This window comes from Nerophis ophidion, linkage group LG17 (assembly GCF_033978795.1).
Source record: "Nerophis ophidion isolate RoL-2023_Sa linkage group LG17, RoL_Noph_v1.0, whole genome shotgun sequence".
Classification (NCBI taxonomy): domain Eukaryota; kingdom Metazoa; phylum Chordata; class Actinopteri; order Syngnathiformes; family Syngnathidae; genus Nerophis; species Nerophis ophidion.
Genome location: NC_084627.1, coordinates 14,223,906 through 14,247,201, shown reverse-complemented (window position 1 = coordinate 14,247,201; position 23,296 = coordinate 14,223,906). Strand labels below are relative to the sequence as shown.

The window sequence follows — 23,296 nt, the reverse complement described above, 5'->3', positions numbered from 1 at the left end:
TTTTTATTTCCAAACTAACAGGGTGGTACTGAATTGAGCAATTCAATATTTGTTTTACTCTGCTTATTAGATTTATTTTACTGTTTCTAAAAACCAGAAAGCTATGATTTGAATAACGTCTGTTATCCGCATTTTTCTAATAAAACCAAATTAATCAACGGAATCTACATCCTTTGAGTCTGGTGATTCCATAATTTCAGCAAGGCGTTATATTAGGCCATCTTGTTTTTTGTCCAAAACAATGTATATCCAATGTTTTGAATTCTTAAATCAATTACAACAGGTTTTTTTTCCAAGTGTGAGGTTGACTTTAAAGGAGGTGTGATGGCTTGAAAAAAAAAAATGTTTTTTTCTATGTGTTTTTAAATCGGCTGAAGTAGTTCAGATGTATCTGTGAATATTCTCATTAATCCAGGCTATAGTAATCTCAAATTACTGAAAGGATCAAAATAGGACTGCTCTAGTCTGAGGGGATGGTGAGGGGTCCAAATATTTATCCTCTAAAAACATAGAGGCAACCCCAAACCAATAATGGTTTCACTCTTTCATGATGCAAAGCTACAGTCGTTTATCCATTTGAGTCATGCCTCAGCTAAAATTCCATTAATTACGATCCAGAAACTTCGTTTTTCAAGAAGTAGGGGAAGACCTGATCTCCAGACACGCATTGTTACCTGGATTCTTCCGAATTGATAAAAGATTACATTTGCTCAAAATCCAGGTCCCTTTAAAGCGCCCTATTATTCAAAACCGTTTTTTCTCACGTGTTGTTACTTGCTGTCGAGTATTTAGGATCTGCATAAATAAGTACCAAAAAATTTAAACCAAGCCATGAGGGGGCATGGTTATTAATTTACGCCAAACAAGCCGTGTGCTAATCTGACAGTTTTTTTGCATCGATGATGTCACCAGATTATCCATATATGGTATAAATTTACCCAAAGTGCTTTGCGCGGGTCTCCCATTGTAATCTGATGCAGTAGTCAATAAGATTGTTTTTATTTATCCTCTTGTTTTGGGGCGGACTGGCTCGTACATGCACATGCATCTTCTGCTGTTGTCATTTATAATACAAAGTATTGTTTATTTTAAACATAATCTGTCAGTAGATCCGCTAGGGAAGCGCAAAAAAACTACAACAAAGATGACGGGGAGAAGACAATGTCGACGTGGAATAAATAAAAAAAATGGCGCATCCTGAAGAGACAGTCAGAAAGGGGCTTGAAAATGGTCTGTAAAACAATCTATGCAAAACTTTGACCAAAGAACTAACATTACAGACCACAAGGAAGTGTTAAGTGTAGAAATTCAAACCATAGGACCTTTATGTAGAAACCCTGTTTCCATATGAGTTGGAAAATTGTGTTAGATGTAAATATAAACGGAATACAATGATTTGCAAATCCTTTTCAACCCATATTCAATTGAATGCACTACAAAGACAAATATATTTGATGTTCAAACTCATAAACTCTTAATTTTTTTTTGCAAATGATAATTAACTTAGAATTTCATGGCTGCAACATGTGCCAAAGTAGTTGAGAAAGGGCATGTTCACCACTGTGTTACATCACCTTTTCTTTTAACAACACTCAATAAATGTTTGGGAACTGAGGAAACTAATTGTTGAAGCTTTGAAAGTGGAATTCTTTCCCATTCTTGTTTTATGTAGAGCTTCAGTCGTTCAACAGTCCGGGGTCTCCACTGTCGTATTTTACGCTTCATAATGCGCCACACATTTTTGATGGGAGACAGGTCTGGACTGCAGGCGGGCCAGTAAAGTACCCGCACTCTTTTTTTTTTTTTTTACGAAGCCACGCGTTGTAACACGTGCTGAATGTGGCTTGGCATTGTCTTGCTGAAATAAGCAGGGGCGTCCATGAAAAAGACGGCGCTCAGATGGCAGCATATGTTGTTCATACACCTGTATGTACCTTTCAGCATTAATGGTGCCTTCACAGATGTGTATGTTACCCATGCCTTGGGCACTAATGCACCCCCATACCATCACAGATGCTGGCTTTTGAACTTTTGTCGATACCAGTGTGGATGGTTCGCTTCCCCTTTGGTCCGGATGACACGATGTGGAATATTTCCAAAAACAATTTGAAATGTGGACTCGTCAGATCACAGAACACTTTTCCACTTTGCATCAGTCCATCTTAGATGATCTCGGGCCCTGAGAAGCCGGCGGCGTTTCTGGATGTTGTTGATAAATGGCTTTCGCTTTGCATAGTAGAGCTTTAACTTGCACTTACAGATGTAGCGACAAACTGTATTTAGTGACAGTGGTTTTCTGAAGTGTTCCTGAGCCCATGTGGTAATATCCTTTAGAAGTTGATGTCGGTTTTTGATACAGTGCAGTGTTTCCCACAGGTCAGGCATCTATTTGTAGTGGTGTGGTCGGGGGGCGGCGGCGGCGATGACCGAGAAGTACGCGGAATTGGAATATAATTACAACACTTTATGTACATATTTATATAATATTTACATATTTATATAATATGTAACTCCATTCACAGACAGAGTCCCATTGCTTTTATGAGCGGTCGAGCGAGTTAAAAGCCGAAAAAAAATAAAAATAAAAACATTTTATTTATTTGTTTTTTATTATTTTTATTTTTTGCGGCTGTAATTCTTTCGTGGCGGGCCGCTACAAATGAATGAATGTGTGGGAAACCCTGCAGTGCCGTCTGAAGGATCGAAGGTCACGGTCATTCAATGTTGGGTTCTGGCCATGCCGCTTACGTGGAGTGATTTCTCCAGATTCTCTGAACCTTTTGATGATATTATGGACCGTAGATGTAGAAATCCTTAAATTTCTTGCAATTGCACTTTGAGAAACGTTGTTTTTAAACTGTGACTATTTGCTCACGCAGTTGTGGACAAAGCGGTGTACCTCGCCCCATCCTTTCTTGTGAAAGACTGAGCATTTTTTGGGAAGCTGTTTTTTATACCCTAATCATGGCACTCACCTGTTCCCAATTAGCCTGCACACCTGTGGGATGTTCCAAATAAGTGTTTGATGAGCATTCCTTTCCCAACTTGATTGTCACGTGTTGCTGGCATCAAATTCTAAAGTTAATGATTATTTGCAAAAAAAAAAAAAATGTTTATCAGTTTGAACATCAAATATGTTGTCTTTGTAGCATATTCAACTGAATATGGGTTGAAAATTATTTGCAAATCATTGTGCCCTGCGATGAGGTGGCGACTTGTCCAGGGTGTACCCCGCCTTCCGCCCGATTGTAGCTGAGATAGGCGCCAGCACCCCCCACGACCCCGAAAGGGAATAAGCGGTAGGAAATGGATGGATGGATGGATGGATGTATTCTGTTAATATTTACATCCAACACAATTTCCCAACTCATTTGGAAACGGGGTTTGTACTTGGATATAACATTTGTTTGTGCAAAATGTTTTAAAATGAACATGCATTAGTCTTTTGTTATTGTCTAATTTCCAGACAGAAACAAGAAAATCATGTGATTAAACCGCAAATAACCTGGAAAATTCCAACTAGGTGGGAGGAGCCAAAAAAAAAACAGGCGGAGTTTTCCCCATTGTAAGCATCGATTAGAAATGACTTCCAAATGCCAATGCCGAAGCTTTTCAACTAACTATCAAAAGGTAGGTCATTTTTGACTTGCTCCTGACATGCCACGCACGTTAACGTGGGTCCATTTAAAAGAAATATTTTTAAAAACATACCTTGTGCTACGCTCGCAAAAGAAACCGCATTTACTTGAAGGAGTGAGCACACGTGCAAACTGAGTGACAATTCCTGTTATTGCTCAAGTTTCTTCTTATCTAGACAAGCCGCAGACAGCTGCAACTCATGTGATACAAACTCAAGTTTAACTGCACAAAAGTGAAAATACTGCCCTTTTTAAATCCTAATCATCTGATTTGACCATTAAACAGTCAAACTGACCTATCTGCAGGATCTTAACTTGCTTCCCTGCCCCCATACTGGTACTTTCCATGAGTTGTTGTGCAACCTCATAGGGACTTTCCAGGCTGCATACTTAGTTTCACTTCCTGTTTCCTGGCTCAGTTATATAAGGTTGTAACTATGGTTATTATAGTGTCAGATTATTCGTTTCCAGTTTCCCATTACAACATATCTAAAAAGGGAGTAAAAAGAAGCATTTTTTTTTTAATCCTACACATTTGTTTCTACTCAATTTGTAACACTATAGTGAATAAAAAAATACATGAGTAAGTTAATAAATGTTCATTACATGAATAAACGGGTATTAAAGTTCTCATGAAAAATAAGATTTTGATTTACACATGAGAGTTAAAATAAAAAATTGCACCAATATGCACGTATGGCAACGTCCAACACATTAATTCTTGCCTCGTCTAGGAGAGTATGAATGAATGAATGAATGGGTTTATTAGAGTAGAAAGTGCTATTGTCATGTAAAACAGGGATTGGCAACCCGCGGCTCTTTGATAACTCTGGTGTGGCTCGGCTGTTAACTTGCCGACTTTCCCGAAACTACTAGGAGGTTTCTGACCTCAATGCCCTTCCCTAAAATTTTCTGACTGCGATTTTCACTCGGACAGCAACAATGAGGGCCAGCCGTGATGGCAATACTCACAACATCTTCAAATACTAAGTGCGTACCGGCCAGACACATAATGTGTGAAACCTCAATTACAATCTTCAAGTGATTGCAAGGCATACTTGTTCACCAGCCATGCAGGTTACACTGAGGGTTGTGATATAAACAACTTTAACACTCTTTCTAATAGGCGCCACACTATGAACCCACACCAAACAAGAATGACAAACACATTTCGGGAAAACATCCGCACTGTAACACAACATAAACACAACATAACAAATACCCAGAATCCCATGCAACCCTAACTATTCCACACTACATTATACACCCGCTAGCACCAAACCCAGCTCCCTCAACCCCGCCCACCTCAACCAACGCCGGAGGGGGGGGTTGTTGCTAGCGGGTGTATAATGTAGCCTGGAATAGTTAATAGGCGCCACACTATGAACCCACACCAAACAAGAATGACAAACACATTTCGGAAAAACCTCCGCACTGTAACACAACATAAACACAACATTATAAATACCCAGAATCCCATGCAGCCCTGACTCTTCCACGCTACATTATACACCCGCTAGCACCAAACCCAGCTCCCTCAACCCCGCCCACCTCAACCAACGCCGGAGGGGGGGGGGGCTGTTGCTAGCGGGTGTATAACGTAGCCTTGAAGAGTCAGGGTTGCATGGTATTCTGGGTATTTACTATGTTGTGTTACAGTGCGGATGTTTTCTCGAAATGTGTTTGTCATTGTTGTTTGGTGTGGGTTCACAGTGTGGCGCATATTTGTAACAGTATTAAAGTTGTTTAAACTGGCACCCTCAGTGTGACCTGTATGGCTGTTGAAAAAGAATGCCTTGCAATCGTTGTCGTGTGACTGCAGAAGCCCCATACAACACGTGACCTGACTGGTATGCTGTTGGTACAATTTGTGGAAGGCGCCAAAGACCGTGCCATCGTAGCACGCCCTTATTTTTGTTGATCGGGTATTATTGAGCAGACGTCCGAGGGAATAGTTACTCTGTAACTCGCGAGTCTCCCGGACAAATCGGGAGGAATTGCATGCGTGATGCTAATAAAGGGTATTCATATAAAACTCACTCGCCGCACTAACATCAAATCTTCATATTTATTTGCGGGCAGCGTGTCTTAGACCCCTGGTTTATACATAGCACAAAGCAAAAAAAGAACTCTGTATACAGTGTTATTTCATTATAAATTTCAAGAGTCTTGTGGCTCCCATCATTTTCTTTATTTTGTGAAACGGGCCAAAATGGCTCTTTGAGTGGTAAAGGTTGCCGACCCCTGATATGCTGAAAGCTCAACAAAATTGCAAAGGCTCTATCAGTGTGTATGTCTAACATAAAAACATGTACAAGTAAAAAAAACACACTGTATAAAATACAAACACTGAGGCATCTGGCAAAGTGTTGGCATAGCAAATAAATAAAAATCCCACAAGATATTGCATGTACTTGAAAACATGGATACTCTCATTCATCCAGGTCATTGCATTCTCAGAGCATTCAATCGGAGTGTTCAGTTCGTCTTATAAGACGTTTCGCATCTCATCTGAGCAAGATTCATCAGCTCATGCTCATGGATACAGGGCTGCAACGATTAATGGATTCATCCTAAAAGATAAAAGCATTGATTTATATTCTGTTGGCGTCGCATGGAGTGACCGGGAATTTTAAATACGCGGACATAGTTTCCACACGATCGCTGCAATAGAGCGCACATTGTCAGGCTTGCCCCTGACAGTTTGTCTATGTTTTAGTTTTTTCCTCTGCATTTGTTTGTTTCCTGTGTTTAGTATTTCCTGTCTTTTACTTCCTGTCAAGTGCTCTGAATTTGTCAGCTTCCTGTCTTGTTCCGTGAGTGCTGTGTTCCCCCTCAGCTGCGGCTGATTGGCATCTGGCCACACCTGTTGCCAATCAACCGGCTCCTATTTGTACCTCCTTTGTCTTGTGTCAGTGGCTGGATCATTCGGTCAGGGTTATTTGGTGTTGAACCCCAAGATGCAGGGATGGAGGCAGGCATGGAACGTGAAAACATGATTTAATTAAATACTAAGACAAAAACAAAACCAAAAGGGTACAAACACAAAGCGTGCACGAGGCGGATAATCAAACAAAAGGAGGTAGCCTGGGAGCTAGAAAATAACAAACAGGAGCTTAGCGTGGAAGCTAGCGGCTAGCGAACAGGCAAACAGAAGTCGTACTTGTATAATGAAAAATTAAACGGAAGCAGGGAACAAAAAACAGTAAGCTACAAACATCAACTGAATATAGCTTACCGCTACGCTGCAAAGACAAGGTACGACACGACAGGAGCGATAACTCATCACAAGAGTGACTAGACGTGACATCGACAATACAATACAATGATCCAGCCACTGACACAAGACAAAGGAGGTACAAATAGGAGCCGGCTGATTGGCAAAAGGTGTGGCCAGATGCCAATCAGCCGCAGCTGAGGGGGAACACAGCACTCAGGGAACAAGACAGGAAGCTGACAAATTAAGAGCACTTGACAGGAACTAAAAGACAGGAAATACTAAACACAGGAAACAGACAAATGCAGAGGAAAAAACTAAAACATAGACAAACTGTCAGGGGCAAGCCTGACACACATCAGTGGTGTGTGGGTGCTGTGATCTGTGTGGCGATGAACAGCAGATAGTTGCTTATTAAAAGTGCAATTTCAATTGTGATGATGTGCATTTATTAGAAAACATTTGGTTTTGGCAAGCAGAAACTTTTTTTTTCCCAATTATTATTATTTTTCCTGAAGGCTATATAGCAGGGGTGAAAAAAGTTGGGACACTCCTGCTATAAAGTGTGCTTTATTCCATTACTCAATTATTCAAACAAACTAATCTATAAATTGCTCCATCACGAAAATAATCTATAGCTGCAGTTCTGCATGGATAGATCTAGTCTGAGTAATTTTATTTTATTTTTTTTTGTTTTTAGATCAGTCCAATCAAAGTGTATATCGATTAAGGTACTGCAAAGATGAGATACGAAACGACTTTCTAGATCAGGGGTGTCAAACTTATTTTAGCTCAGGGTCGCATGGAGGAAAATCTGTGCAAACGCAGGCCCGGACTATTAAAATCTCTTAATAAAAAATAAAGACAACATCAGATTGTTTTTTTTGTCTTACTTTGGACAAAAATAGAACAAACACATTCTGAAAATATTACAATAAAAATATAGAAAAAAATACCGGCAGTGGTAAAGTTTAGATCCATGAAGAAAAGAAGAAAGTGAATGAATGTTTATAACTGAATACATTTACATATGCATAAAAATGTGTTTACTTTTGTATTATTTTTTTTAAATGAATTAACGTTTATGATAACCTTTTTCCAAAGCACAATATAGAATGTGAGATATAACAGGATTATTATTATGATGCTTTTATTTTATTCTGTATTGTGTAGTTATAATTATATGCTTTTACTTGTGATTTTATTGAGTTTGTGGGCCCCAGGAAGACTAGAGTATTGTTGTTGCAACCAGCTAATGGGGATCCTTAATAAAAATCAAAATCAAATCAAATCAGGATAATGCATACACTTATAATTTGTTTTCAAAATGGTTATAAAAAAGTGGGACCCCAAACATTTACTGTGGGACCCCATTTTTATGACTTGATGGTGTACCTGGGACCCCATTTTGAAAATTCCTAGTGACAACACTGATGGAGTATTGGTGCGTGCAAAACGGCAGCAGGCGGCTGTGGCCTGCGGGCCGGTTGTAACGTTAATCAAATATCAAATAATAGATCATTAATTTGCGTGCCGGATCCGGCCCGCAGGCCTTGACTTTGACACCCCTCTTCTAGACAGACTTAACAGTCCAGTTGCGACCGACAGAATGCCCTCACCTCATACTCTTTGATTGATCCCGTCCACGTGCATCCCTCGTTCAAACACTTTGCAGGAAGACTTGCTATTTCTCGACCCGCCGCATTGTCCGGAAAGGCCTGAACAAAAGACAGGACACAAAATGTTCCACAAATGACAATTTAAAGACGTCTCAAAGGAGAACAATGCTCCCCTTTTTCTAGTTTAGTGCTTACTTCGCCAATATTGAGGATAGAAGTCGGCTCTTCGTATATTTTCTCCTGGCGACAGGCCTCGCAAGGCTTTGGGCCGGAACTGACAAACAGGAGCAAACAAGACTGCTATTTTAACATTCAAAAACAACATCTAACATGTCCAATGTTTTTGTTTGTTTCATACATGAATACATTTGAACTTGTTACATCACTTATTACACATTTTCATTTCTCATTACATGTTCGAAAATGTACATTAGATGCATGAATACACATTTTGCAGCATGGTAAATGGTTATACTTGTACAGGGCTTTTTTACCTTCAACGTACTCAAAGCACTTTGACACTGTTTCTACATTCACCCATTCACATACAATACTGAAATAAACCAACAAAAAAGTGCAATCAACAGTGCAATACATTTTCATATCATGGTCACTACTGCCGAGTTTCTCTTGTTATATTCCTTTTTTTACTGTTATATTTTTTATTCTTATTGTTGATTTTTATTTGTATTCTTATTTCCATTTATACCCCCATTATTTACTTTTTAAATTCGATCTCAATTCTGTACATTGATGGAATTTTAATTTCCATGAGGGAACTCCCCTGAAGGAATCAATAAAGTACTATCTATCTATCTATCTATCACACACACACACGTATTCACACACTGATGGCGGGCGCTGCCATGCATGACCCAGCAAGGGTGAAGAAGTGTCTTGCTCAAGGACATGACAGACGTGAATTGGATGACGGAAGCCAGGGATCAAACAAAGAACCCTCAGTCTCTAAACATGAGTACAATCTTTGATAGCTTCCGCCATGATATCGGTAGGTTAAGAGTTCAAACCCCGGTCGAGTCATACCAAAGACTATAAAAATGGGACCCATTACCTCCCTGCTTGGCACTCAGCATTAAGGGTTGGAATTTAGAGTTAAATCACCAAAAATTATTCCCGGGCGCGGCCACCGCTGCTGCTCACTGCTCCCCTCACCTCCCAGGGAATGATCAAGGGTGATGGGTTAAATGCAGAGAATAATTTCGCCACACCTAGTGTGTGTGACAATCATTGGTACTTAACTTAAATAACACAAAAAAAAGATGCTAGATTTGGTGCTAGTGAAAGTCACTAAAAGTCTCTGCACACTAGGAGTGTAACGGTACAGAAACATTTCGGTTCGGTACGTACCTCGGTTTAGAGGTCAGGGTTCGGTTCATTTTCGGTACAGTAAGAAGACAACAAAATATACATTTTTTGGTTATTTATTTACCAAATTTGTAAACAATGGCATGACATACATATACATACCACACATGGGCCATTGCCAGGGTTAATGTGGTCAACATATATAAAATAAAAACTAAATACGATAAGGCTCAGAATGGTTTCTTAACAAAACCATTCTACATATAAAGTGCTTTTTTTGATTGATTGATTGAGACTTTTATTAGTAGATTGCACAGTACAGTACATATTCCGTACAATTGACCACTAAATGGTTACACCCCAATAGGTTTTCAACTTGTTTAAGTCGGGGTCCACGTTAATCAACCTTAAACTGCCTCAAGTTGTTGCTCAGAATAAATAAAATGACAAACATTTTCTTCTACATATAAAAAGTGCAACATTAAACAGTTTCAGGTCAACTCAGCCTCAGGTTAACTTTGTTAACTAGGCAGTAAGAGGATATATGGGCTCATTGTTCTTCCACCATAGAAGTCGGTCAAAATCTAGTTTTTAATGCAATATGGACTTAAATCTGCTGAGATAAAAACATTGGTTATTGCTTTAGCCCTGCCTGACTCGCCGAGGAGAGGCTGCTTGAATGCGGTGGTGACGCTTCAAATGGGTTAGCATGTATTATGAGAGTAGCGTATGTGTGTGTGTGTGGCCCTTTGATATGTGACAGCATGTGAGGTGAGTGTGTGGGCGAGCGAGGTGAGGGAGCGGTAGCGTGAGTGGCTAGTGTTTTGTTGGATTGGCTGTGTGCAATACCTTTAATAAAGCCACGATTTGCAACTAATCGCCGGACTCTTCATTTACCCTGGAGTCCGGAGCTGTGGAGACCCACTGCCGCGTAGAGTGAAGGGTGTTTCCCCCTAGAATACATCGGTTCTGGAGGAGTGTCTCCACTGCGCTCCTCGACTACGGTCTTGGAGCCGGAAGCAGGAAAGGTGCAACACATGTTTGACGTGTTGTCAGAAGCAGCTGCTGAACAATGTCGGCAAACCTCCGTCCTCCATTGTTGTATCGCAAAGTGTTCCCAAACGGGAGGGTCTTCCAGCTCTGGCTTTTACATGTTGTCCTAGCCCGGTCGCTGCTAGCATGTGTACTCGTTCGGTACACCTCCGAACCGAACCGAACCCCCCGTACCGAAACGGTTAAATACAAATACACGTACCATTACACCCCTACTGGACACTTGAAAAATTCTCAAAAATAGAGCAAAACGATATGATAATAGTACTTAATAACACGGATTTGTTTTTAAATTAATGTACGGTATACATTTTTTAGCCTTTTTAAAGAAAATCCTATCATCATAGCAAATTATACCATGAAGTCATAGTGACCACACCCCCATTGCCTCATGTATCTTGGCAATCAAGGAGAACCCCTTTATTCCCATTATTATCTTTTTTGGTGTGAACTCTCACTGCATTGTTCTGAGCATTCAGCGCCTGTTCGGTGATTGATTCAGGACCAACAAAGGACAGATGTATTACAGAATGAACAAAGGCGGAAAGAGGAAACAAACACCTTCATCATGAGTGGCAACGCGGGTCATCATCACATTGTTGTGAGTCACGGACCGCGGAAAAGAGTCCAATCATGCGACGGATGAGTCTGCATAGTACAGTTTTAGGTCTTGAGCACAACAAAGATAGGAACACAGGAGCGGCAGAAGCGTGTCCAGTTAAAAGCGTTCAGGGGGGGGCAAAAGAGGAAGGGTTTGCATGTCACACGACTGCACAGGAGGGGCAGTCGGAGGACCTCCAAGTCTACCTGGTCAGCTGTTTAAAGCAGTGTACACAGAAGCGATGGCCGCACTGAGCCTGCACCGGCTTCCTCAGGACCAGGAAACACTGCTGACATTTGTATTTATTCTCCATGGGCACCAACAGAACACTGAGGGGGATCCCCGGTAAAGAGTCGGAGCACTCCAACCACACTCGGGCCATTCTTCTCCATTAACGTGGTGCTTTATCCTCTGAAGGAGTCTGTCAACAAAAGAAAACCATTTTCAAGGGAGGTCTGGCTGATCCACCAACTCCGTAAAAACAACAAGGATCGTCATAACCCCTGGATATGATGTCATTATCTGCATAGGCGGAGACATCGCAGCGATTTGATTGGATACGCTTCTTCGGTGGTTCATTATCACAAACTCCCTTGAGGATTTTGCTGGAATTTTTTCTAGTTATGGCCTAAAAATGCCCGAATTTGCGGCAGCTTTTTCATAAAGTTGTGGCAAAAGTCGCGATATTTTTATTTTTGTTCAAAAACAGTGAATCCACGTGAGATTTTATGAATTTGGTGTTCCTCGTAAGCTCAAAAAGCACAGGATTTCAACAAGAATTGGAAAACAGATACTATCCATCCATCCATCCATTTTCTACCGCTTATTCCCTTTCGGGGTCGCGGGGGGCGCTGGCGCCTATCTCAGCTACAATCGGGCGGAAGGCGGGGTACACCCTGGACAAGTCGCCACCTCATCGCAGGGCCAACACAGATAGACAGACAACATTCACACTCACATTCACACACTAGGGCCAATTTAGTGTTGCCAATCAACCTATCCCCAGGTGCATGTCTTTGGAAGTGGGAGGAAGCCGGAGTACCCGGAGGGAACCCACGCATTCACGGGGAGAACATGCAAACTCCACACAGAAAGATCCAGAGCCTGGATTTGAACCCAGGACTGCAGGACCTTCGTATTGTGAGGCAGACGCACTAACCCCTCTGCCACCGTGAAGCCCTAAAAGTAGTCACTAGATGGCACTAAAAGCACATAGAGCTCATTGTAATTACTGTACTGTTTTATTTCAATACATCCATCCATCCATTTTCTAACGCTTGTCCCTTTCGGTGTCATTACAACTAATAATATTAACTGGTATAAATTGCACGTGAATGCTGAAATAAAAAAGCCAGATGAATGCCATCTCCGGGTTGGGGAGGAGACCCTGCCCCAAGTGGAATAGTTCAAGTACCTCAGAGTCTTGTTCACGAGTGAGGGAAGAGTGGATCGTGAGATCGACAGGCGAATCGGTGCGGCATCTCCAGTAATGCGGACTTTGTACCGATCCGTTGTGGTGAAGAAGGCTCTGAGCCGGAAGGCAAAGCTCTCAATTTACCGGTCGATCTACGTTCCCATCCTCACCTATGGTCATGAGCTTTGGGTCATGACCGAAAGGATAAGATCACGGGTACAAGCGGCCGAAATGAGTTTCCTCCGCCGGGTGGCGGGTCTCTCCCTTAGAGATAGGGTGAGAAGCTCTGCCATCCGGGAGGAACTCAAAGTAAAGCCACTGCTCCTCTACATCGAAAGGAGCCAGATGAGGTGGTTCGGGCATCTGGTCAAGATGCCACCCGAACGCCTCCCTAGGGAGGTGTTTAGGGCACGTCCAACCGGTAGGAGGCCACGGGGAAGACCCAGGACACGTTGGGAAGACTATGTCTCCCGGCTGGCCTGGGAACGCCTCGGGATCATCCGGGAAGAGCTAGACGAAGTGGCTGGGGAGAAGGAAGTCTGGGCTTCCCTGCTTAGGCTGCTGCCCCAGCGACCTGACCTCGGATAAGCGGAAGAAGTTGGATGGATGGATGGAAATGCGAACAGTTATCACACTGGCCAGATAGCGTCAAGTGACAAAATATATGACTTTAAGGTGTTTTTCTGTAAAATGAACTTAAAAAGCTAACATGTTAACGTTAGCATTTCAACAGTAGGCATGCGTCAAGTACCAAAATATAACTTTTGAAGTTTTACACCTGCAAAATTTGCAAAAAGAGTTAGCATTTTTGTTGGTAAAAGGGTGAGAGATTATATCACACTTCAACATATCTGTCATATAAATGCTGCCAAGTAAGAATATTCTTGATGGAATTACCTGGGACAAGTAAAGCTTGAATAAATATATAATTATATTAAGTAGGGATTTTATACATTACCTAGAAAGTTTAGCGCTGTAAACAGGAACCTGCACTAGGTCTAAGCTACACGGGAGGGTAACAAAATAGCAAAAAATAGTAAAGAGATTGTTACACAAATTAGTTAAGAATGAATCAACAGCGCCACTGGCTGCTGCTAAGTAGTGCAGTGCATTTTTTTTTATTAACAAAATTCATAACCTTCATGTTGTCTACTTAGAATGTCATGTTTTAATGCACAGCATGGGACACATAGCAAGAGTGGCCTCAGGTCCTGTTGCTCAGGGGCAGCAGCTCCACAGCCATAAATCCACTAATAACCACTAATATCAGTCAAAATGAAAGCTTGTTCCCATAGGCACAAAAAAATGTTAATAATGTATAGACAAAAGTGTGTATTATATATATTATTATATATAGTATATTTATATAGGTGTGTGTGTGTGTGTATATATATGATGGATGTGTGTGTTTTTTGGGTATATGCATGTGTATATGTATATATATATGTATATATATATATAATTTGTATATATGTTTGTGTGTAAATGTGAGTGTGCATATGTGTATATGTAAGTGTGTGTGAATTAAAATGTATTATATATAGATAACCTATAGCATTTACGCAGCAACCACTGAATTGAATTATATTATATATTGTATATGTATAGGGGTGGGACCTAATAAGTTTACTTCTTCCCACTCCTTTTTGAGCCAATCTTGACATCTACAAAAGATTAGTCACATGTAATGTTTACAATGTAGGTGTAAATATAATGTATATATATATTTCTTTTGTATTTTATGTCATTCTTTTGTTTTGTTGCCTGGCTCAAAATAGACCATTCATTAATTCATGTTAAACACTATGTAGTGATTTACAGGCAACACCAGAAGTGGAGGCGGTATAGCTCCGTTGGTAGAGCGGCGGTGCCAGCAACTTGAGGGTTGCAGGTTCGATCCCCGCTTCCGCCATCCTAGTCACTGCAAGACACTTTACCCACCTGCTCCCAATGCCACCCACACTGGTTTAAATGTAAAAATTAGATATTGGGTTTCACTATGTAAAGCGCTTTGAGTCACTTGAGGAAAAAGCGCTATATAAAGATAATTCACTTCACATGATCAGAACCAATGCACACCGATTATATTGTTAATAACTAGTGAACCTTGCAGGATTCAATTTAAAGATTAGCCACTTATAAAATCAAACACTACTACAGTAACATCAGTAATATTCAAGACTGAAATGGGGCCACAAAAAGCCTTTGTCTGTGATGCTAATAACTGCGTGTCAGATTTAGTTTGAACAGTTCTGAAACTGTTCAAACGCAACAACTTTTAATTGTGCTGATTCAAGTAAAACGTCACCATTTTTTAAAGCCCCTATCTTGACTGGTTTTGTGTTAAAGTTCAGTTTCCAGGGTGTGAAAAAGTAAAATATACTCATGGTCCAAAGGCAGCTATTTCAATAATTACATTAATGGATAAGTGTTTCGGAAAATGACTTAATAAATGTTTCCAAAATTACGTTAATAGATAATCATCAAATACTTTTCAAATAAACGGTAATAATAATAAAAGGGTAGGGTCATGAGAAACTGAACCTATCACCACTTTTTGTATATGTGCTGTTCTTCCTTAAAAAAAAAGACGCTTGCCTGACGCCATCTGGCGGTTAGCGTGGACTAACCGGTAAATTTCCAACCTGGCATGAAAGCCTTTCTCAAAACCACAGTCATTAAGAATTTAAACTGCAATGTGGTGAGGCAGAAATTGTTTATTATAGGTTTGGGAAACGCTGAGAATCGAGAGTGCCTACCAGGGATCGTGGGCCTCAGTAAAAAAAAAAACAACCTCTGCCTTGTTTTTTATGAATATTTAGGTCTACTACGCTACTGTATTTCACTGTTGGTCATTATGGTGGTACTTGGAGAGCCAATTGTTTTCTGAGGTGAAAAACGTTTGAGAACCACTGGTCTAGATGCCCATATCTGCCATACAGATTTACTTTACAAATGAGAAGTGGGTACTGTTCTTGTTTTTGCTTAAAAAACAAAAATACAAAAAAAAATGTTTTTCCCCCGACCATTTGTGGCCTCCTGTTGAGACACATGAAAATAAATACTGTTATACAACAACAATATTTAACAGTAAACCAGCCGATACATTCTTGTTTAATCATGCAAAGCAAAACACACCCTCATTTACAAGTCATATCGTGAAACTGCAGCTTCTGTTGAAAAAGAAGGGTGTTTGTGTAACTGACAAACAATGATTGAAAAAAAATTTATTGAAGGTGCCATCTATAATTAAATTATATTGACACAGGTAATAATTTGCATTTGGGGGAAAGCCAGAGATGCTGAATAGGCTTTTGTTGGTCTTTTATGATATTTAACTCTTTTATGAAGCGTAAATAAAACAAAATATATGACAACCAGCACCCGTCACAAAGTTCACATCTTTTTTTTTCAAGCCCCTGGTGTGTGTATATACAAATCCCATTTCCATATGAGTTGGGAAATTGTGTTAGATGTAAATATAAACGGAATACAATGATTTGCAAATCCTTCTCAACCCATATTCAATTGAATGCACTACAAAGACAAGATATTTGATGTCCAAACTCATAAACTTTTTTTTTTTTTTGCAAATAATAATTAACTTAGAATTTCATGGCTTCAACACGTGCCAAAGTAGTTGGGAAAGGGCATGTTCAGCACTGTGTTACATCACCTTTTTTTAACAACACTCAATAAACGTTTGGGAACTTGTTGAAGCTTTAAAAGTGGAATTCTTTCCCGTTCTTGTTTTATGTAGAGCTTCAGTCGTTCAACAGCTGTCGTATTTTACTCTTCATAATGCGCCACACATTTTTGATGGGAGACAGGTCTGGACTGCAGGCAGGCCAGGAAAGTACCCACACTCTTTTTTTACTAAGCTACACCGTTGTAACACGTGCTGAATGTGGTTAGGCATTGTCTTGCTGAAATAAGCAGGGGCGTCCATGAAAAAGACGGTGCTTAAATGGTAGCATATGTTGTTCCAAAACCTGTATGTACCGTTCAGCATTAATGGTGCCTTCACAAATAAATGATAAATGGGTTGTACTTGTATAGCGCTTTTCTACCTTCAAGGTACTCAAAGCGCTTTGACACTACTTCCACATTTACCCATTCACACACACATTCACACACTGATGGGAGGGAGCTGCCATGAAAGACGCTAACCAGCACCCATCAGGAGCAAGGGTGAAGTGTCTTGCTCAGGACACAACGGACGTGACGAGGTTGGTACTAGGTGGGGATTGAACCAGGGACCCTCGGGTTGCGCACGGCCACTCTCCCACTGCGCCACGCCGTCCCAAATGTGTAAGTTACCCATGCCTTGGGCACTAATGCACCCCCATACCATCACAGATGCTGGCTTTTGAACTTTGCTTCGATAACAGTCTAGATGGTTCGCTTCCCCTTTGGTCCGGATGACACAATGTCGAATATTTCCGAAAAACAAATTGAAACGTGGACTCGTCAGACCACAGAACACTTTTCCACTTTGCATCAGTCCATCTTAGATGATCGAGGGCCCAGAGAAGCCGGCAGCCTTCCTGGATGTTGTTGATAACAATGGCTGATGATGATCTTAGATGATCTCGGGCCCAAAGAAGCCAGCAGCGTTCCTGGATGTTGTTGATAAATTGCTTTTGCTTTGCATAGTAGAGCTTTAACTTGCACTTACAGATGTAGCGACGAACTGTATTTAGTGACAGTGGTTTTATTAAGTGTTCCTGAGCCCATGTGGTGATATCCTTTAGAGATTGATGTCGGTTTTTGGTACAGTGCTGCTGAGGGATCGAAGGTCACGGTCATTCAATGTTGGTTTCCGGCCATGCCGCTTACGTGGAGACACTTCTCCAGATTCTCTGAACCTTTTGATGATATTATGGACCGTAGATGTTTAAATCCCTAAATTTCTTGCAATTGCACTTTGAGAAACCTTGTTCTTAAACTGTTTGACTATTTGCTCACGCAGTTGTGGACAAAGGGGTGTACCTCGCCCCATCTTTTTTTTGTGAAAGACTGAGCATTTTTTGGGAAGCTGTTTTTATCCCCAATCATGGCACCCACCTGGTCCCAATGAGCCTGCACACCTGTGGGACGTTCCAAATAAGTGTTTGATGAGCATTCCTCAACTTTATCAGCATTTATTTACACCTTTCCCAACTTCTTTGTCACATGTTGCTGGCATCAAATTCAAAAGTTCATGATTATTTGCAAAAAAATTTTTTTTTATCAGTTTGAACATCAAATATGTTGTCTTTGTAGCATATTTACCTGAATATGGGTTAAAAATGATTTGCAAATCATTGTATTCCGTTTATATTTACATCTAACACAATTTCCCAACTCATATGGAAACGGGGCATATATATATATATATATATATATATACATATATATATATATATTGTTGGTGGACCTTGAAAACCAGCAGAAGTTCCCGAGCCATATCGCAGTCACCACCCTGCAACCAGACATTTTTTCTTGTGTCTGAGTCCACCAAACAAGCTGTGCTGCTGGAGCTGAAAGTCCCGTGGGAAGATCGCCTGGAAGAAGCCTTCGAGAGGCAGCTCTCCAAGTATGCAGGACTGGTCAGCGACTGTCAACAGGCTGGTTCTAGAGCAAGGTGTTTCCCTGTGGAGGTTGGATGCAGAGGATTTGTAGCCCATTGCTTCGCCAGAGCCTTCAGCAGTTTGGGCATCGATAGGGAGAGAAAGAAGAGAGCCTTCCGCAGTGCAATCGAAGCGGTGGAAAGGGCCTCGAGATGTTTGTGGCTCAAAAGAGGAGATCCTTGAAGTCATGGTAGATAGCTAGCCGGCTGGACACAAGCCAGGGGATTTGATCACCCCCGGTTGGATCGCTTGGAGGAGGGCGTATGACCAGTTGAGACCCGAAACCCCAAGTGAATCCAAGAGGTCACTGAGGATGTGTAGGCATCAGTAAATGTATGTACACAGTAGTATATGTGTTCTGGAAGAGTCTCTTAGAACATCTCCTCAGCTGCTGCCCAAAGGCCCTGGCGCATGGTACCTATCGTTGGCGCCATGACCAGGTGCTTAGGGCAATTGCTGAGAGCATAGCCTCAGCCATTAGCACCAGCGAGCACCATCATTCACCAAAGAAGGCAGTACCCTTCATCAAAGCTGCAGATAAACCCCGACCACTACATTTAATAACAGGCCTCCTCCAAACGGCATCTGACTGGGAGCTGCAGGTCGACCTAGGAAATCAGCTAAGGTTCCCCAGAACCATTGCAACAACTACTCTCCGTCCAGACATGATCATTACCTCTGAGGCTTCAAGACACCTGATCATTCTGGAACTTAACGGTGCCCTTGGAAGAAAATATTGAGGAAGCCAATGAGAGGAAACGCGCTAAGTACCAGGAACTGGTGGAGGAGTGCAGGAAACGTTCTATGAGTCTATAGAAGTTGTAGGGGTTTGGCAGGATGCTCTCTTTGCAAAGTCCTTAGTCACTTGGGCATTGTAAGGGCAGCAAAGAAGAGGGCCATTAAATCCGCATGCAAAGCCGCAGAGAAGACCACACGGTGGCTGTGGATTAAGAGGTCTGATCCGTGGATTGCTACTGGGACGCAAGTCAGGACTTGATCAACCCCGGCTGGGTCACATGGGTGAGGGTGTATGATGTTGCGAGACCCGAAACACCCTATGACTCAAGGATACATAATTGAGGATGTGTCCCAGTGCATCCTTGAGATGTTTCTTGTACAGCTAATGTCTGGCAGAGCCAGTGGCCCCTAGGAATTGACTCGGTGACAACCAAGAACAGTTTGGTCGACAACTAGAGAGACAGTTGGCAGCACGGAAAGACGGCACCCCAGTCTGTATCTTTCGTAAGAGAAAACCCAAACAAGCTATGGAAAGGCATAAAGAGATATACCCCCAGGGGAGGATGAGATCTCCAACCGGAAGGACCAAAGGTTGACGACCCATTCAAACGGACAGACGACGAAAGTTACATGTATTTGCAGAAAGTTGTGAGAGAATCATCGTGGCCTGAAAATCCATCAGACCAGAATGAAATGTTTAGAGCAGGAGAGTGAGGTACAACGCACAGGTCACGGACCTGGTGTGACAAAGGAGATGCCCGGCCAGGAGTCAACCCACAGAGCCCAGTCCTTCCACGTACCAGAGCCTCCCAATCCCAGCAGAGTAGTCCCACAGCAGCGGATTAAGTGGCCCCCTGCTAGCAAATGGAGCAAGTGGCAGCAGTTTGATGAGGATGTGTCCAACATCATTCAAGCCACAGCCAAAGGAAATGCAAACAGTCGACTACCATCATCTTCAGCTTTGCCTTGGAAAGATTTGGGCAGGTAGAGAAACGGAAAACCAAGCCAACCTCCTACACCATAAACCGCAGGGCCACCACGATACATCAACTGCGCTAGGAGCTTTGCACTCTTAAGAAACAGTACAAGACTGGTATTGATGTGAATTGTGAATTATATTTATATAGCGCTTTTCTCTTAATGACTCAAAGCACTTTTACATAGTAAAACCCAATAACTAAATTAGATTTAATCCTGTGTGGGTGGCACTGGGAGCAGGTGGGTAAAGTTTCTTGCCCAAGGACACAACGGCAGTAATAAAAGTATCAATCAAACACATGTATATATAAATATAAATAAAGTACTATCTATCTATCTATATATATATATATATACACACTTTTGCGCACACACAAATATATGCACATATATATCTATTTACATGAATATATGCACATATATTTATATACACAGATATATATCTATATAAACAGATTTATACAAACATACATACATATATATACACACACACACACACATATATATATATATATATATATATATATATATGCACATATATTTCTATATACACACATAAATATACACATATATACATACATACATATATATATATATATATATATATATACACACACACATACATACATACATATATATATTTACACACTTATATATATAGATACATATATACACACACACATGCGTACATATACATAGATATATGTACATATATATATTTATATATCTATATACACATATATACATATGCACATATATGTAAAAAATAACACCTTCAAAAATAGAAATGCACTTTGCATTTAACTTCAGAGTTTAGAAAACTTCCAGTGCAGTTTCTCAACCCTTCAACCAACAATAATACACGTTTTCCCCCCAAAAATTGTTGTTTTGAAGCCTATTATACAGTACTTGCATCGGCAAAAAAGGCTATCAATACTTCCACATGACAAGGCAGCAGTTTTCTCGTACGTGTACAATGATAAGCCTTGTGTTTGCCAAGAAACAGAAAAAACAGTGCAGTCAAGACAGGCACTAAAGGGCTTTGGAAAAAATGTATTAAAAAATGAACCAGTCGCCACTTTGTCTAACAGAACTGTTGCTAGCAATATGGCAAACAATAAACATGTATAATTCCTTTACTGTGGTATAACATAAAAAAAACTGGATAGTCTATGAAAACCAACGGTGACGAAACTGGGTGTGTTGTTTACTTGCTATGTCTCGCAACACCTTCCCCTATGTCATGAAATAAGTCAAACAAACCAAACCATGCACTCTGTACTTCTGTGCGCCTGTCTATGACGTTAGTGAAAGAAAAAAGTACTTACCGAGCAAGCGAAGAGACTTTAGAAAAACGCTCACTCCCGATTACTTGGAGTGCTCTGGTTCAAGCCCCGCCTACAGCTTCCAGAGTCGCTTTCAACTTGAGTACATTTGGTGTACGTCACATATTTACTTTCAACGTAACTTGCGTAACCGTTTCATTCAAATTGTAAATATAGATTGTTTTACATTTACTAGAGGAGTGGTTCTCAAATGGGGGTATGCGTACCCCTGGGGGTACTTGAAGGTATGCCAAGGGGTACGAGAGATTTTTTTTTTTTTTAATATTCTTAATAGCAACAATTCAAAAATCCTTTATAAATACTGTAACCTATTTTTATGGTTTGTCTCTTTGTTATGTTTAGTTCCTGTTATACAGTATATGCCTTGAGCTCTTACTTTGAAGGCAGATGGAACGGAAATGATGTCATCTTGAAGTGGAGCGGAGGTTTTGGAAAGGAACGAAAATAAAGTGGTCCTCGTTTTTATTCCACATATTCCACTTAAATCAGAAGACCAAATCCAAATAAAAGAAGTCTGTGTGCTTTCTGACCAGACGAAGCTTCACCGTTGCTAGCTGCGGCAAACAGAGATGAAGCTAGCTGACTCTCCGGACTTTACGGTGATGAGATGTCTTTCTTTCGCGGGACCTACATCCCACCGCTGCCACCAATGTAACCGAGGGTTTATATAAGTCGCCTAAACCGTATCACACTCCAAAATAACAAACACAGAGGCTCCAGTTTCACACGAGGACCACTTTATGTTCGTTCCTTTCAAAAACCTCAGCTCCACTTCAAGATGACATTATTTCCCTTCCATCTACCTTCAAAATAAGAGCTCAAGGCATATACTGGATAACAGGAACTATACATAACAAAGAGGCAAACCATAAAAATAGGTTACAATACATTTATTGAATAATACCTCAACAAAATATGAATGTCAATTCATAAACTGTGAAAAAGAAATATAACAATGCAATATTCGGTGTTGACAGCTAGATTTTTTGTGGACATGTTCCATAAATATTTTTTATGAAGAAATGTTTAGAATTAAGTTCATGAATCCAGATGGTGTCAGAGTTACCGTATTTCCTTGAATTGCCGCCGGGGCGCTAATTAATTTAAAACATCTTCTCACTCCTGCGCTTACCAAAGGCATGCGGTAAAAGTAAGCATGCGCTAATTATTTTAAAACCTCTTCTCACTCCGGCACTTACCAAAGGTATGCAGTTAAAATTTGAGTGTGATGTATGGTTGGACCTTAAATCCTACTGAATAGCTCTTAATCCTCTTCCCTTTATGCGATTTCAAATGACCAGTATTGAAATCAGCCTCCTCCATTTTGAAAATGATGACAGGGGAAGTGTCACTCGTGACGTCACGAGTTTGACCAGGCGGTAATACTAAGCATGCACTAATTATTTTGGGAAGCGAGTTTGACCCGGCAGTAATTCAAGGCAGGCACATACTATATGCCCTGCGGCAATTCAAGGAAATAGGTAGTTTGTGACGAACCCCAAGATGCTGAGAAGGAGGCAGGCATTGAGTAGGAAAACATGTTTTATTTAAAATACTAGAACAAGAACAAAAGGAGTACAAGAAAAAGCGCGCACGAGGCGGATAACCAACTAAGAGAGCTAGCAAAAAAAAGGAACTTAGCATGGAAGCTAGCAAAAACAAAAAGGGCCCAGCATGGAAGCTAGCGGGTAGCGAGCAGGAAAACAAAAGTCACACTTGTAATATGAAAACAAACTGGAAGCAGGAAACAAAAA

At 40.8% G+C, this 23,296-nt stretch overlaps 2 protein-coding genes across 3 annotated transcripts in view; one reads left to right on the top strand and one right to left on the bottom strand.

The window, feature by feature from the left end:
- traf2b (Tnf receptor-associated factor 2b) overlaps positions 1-22,312 on the bottom strand; it is a 44,189-nt gene extending 21,877 nt beyond the window's left edge. Inside the window, exons 1-4 of one of the 2 annotated variants that reach the window (XM_061876349.1) lie at positions 21,919-22,312; positions 11,661-11,875; positions 8,670-8,748; positions 8,475-8,573 (exon numbers count right to left, since the gene is read on the bottom strand). In XM_061876349.1, coding sequence (XP_061732333.1) covers positions 8,475-8,573; positions 8,670-8,748; positions 11,661-11,836 — 354 coding nt within the window. In that variant the 5' untranslated portion in view covers positions 11,837-11,875; positions 21,919-22,312. Of the gene's footprint in view, positions 1-8,474; positions 8,574-8,669; positions 8,749-11,660; positions 11,876-21,524; positions 21,684-21,918 lie in introns of those variants that run through there. The other variant, XM_061876348.1, reaches the window with a different exon arrangement.
- coq4 (coenzyme Q4 homolog (S. cerevisiae)) overlaps positions 19,907-23,296 on the top strand; it is a 15,911-nt gene continuing 12,521 nt past the window's right edge. The window contains exon 1 of the mRNA XM_061877275.1: positions 19,907-20,202. Coding sequence (XP_061733259.1) covers positions 19,907-20,202 — 296 coding nt within the window. The remainder of the gene's footprint in view (positions 20,203-23,296) is intronic.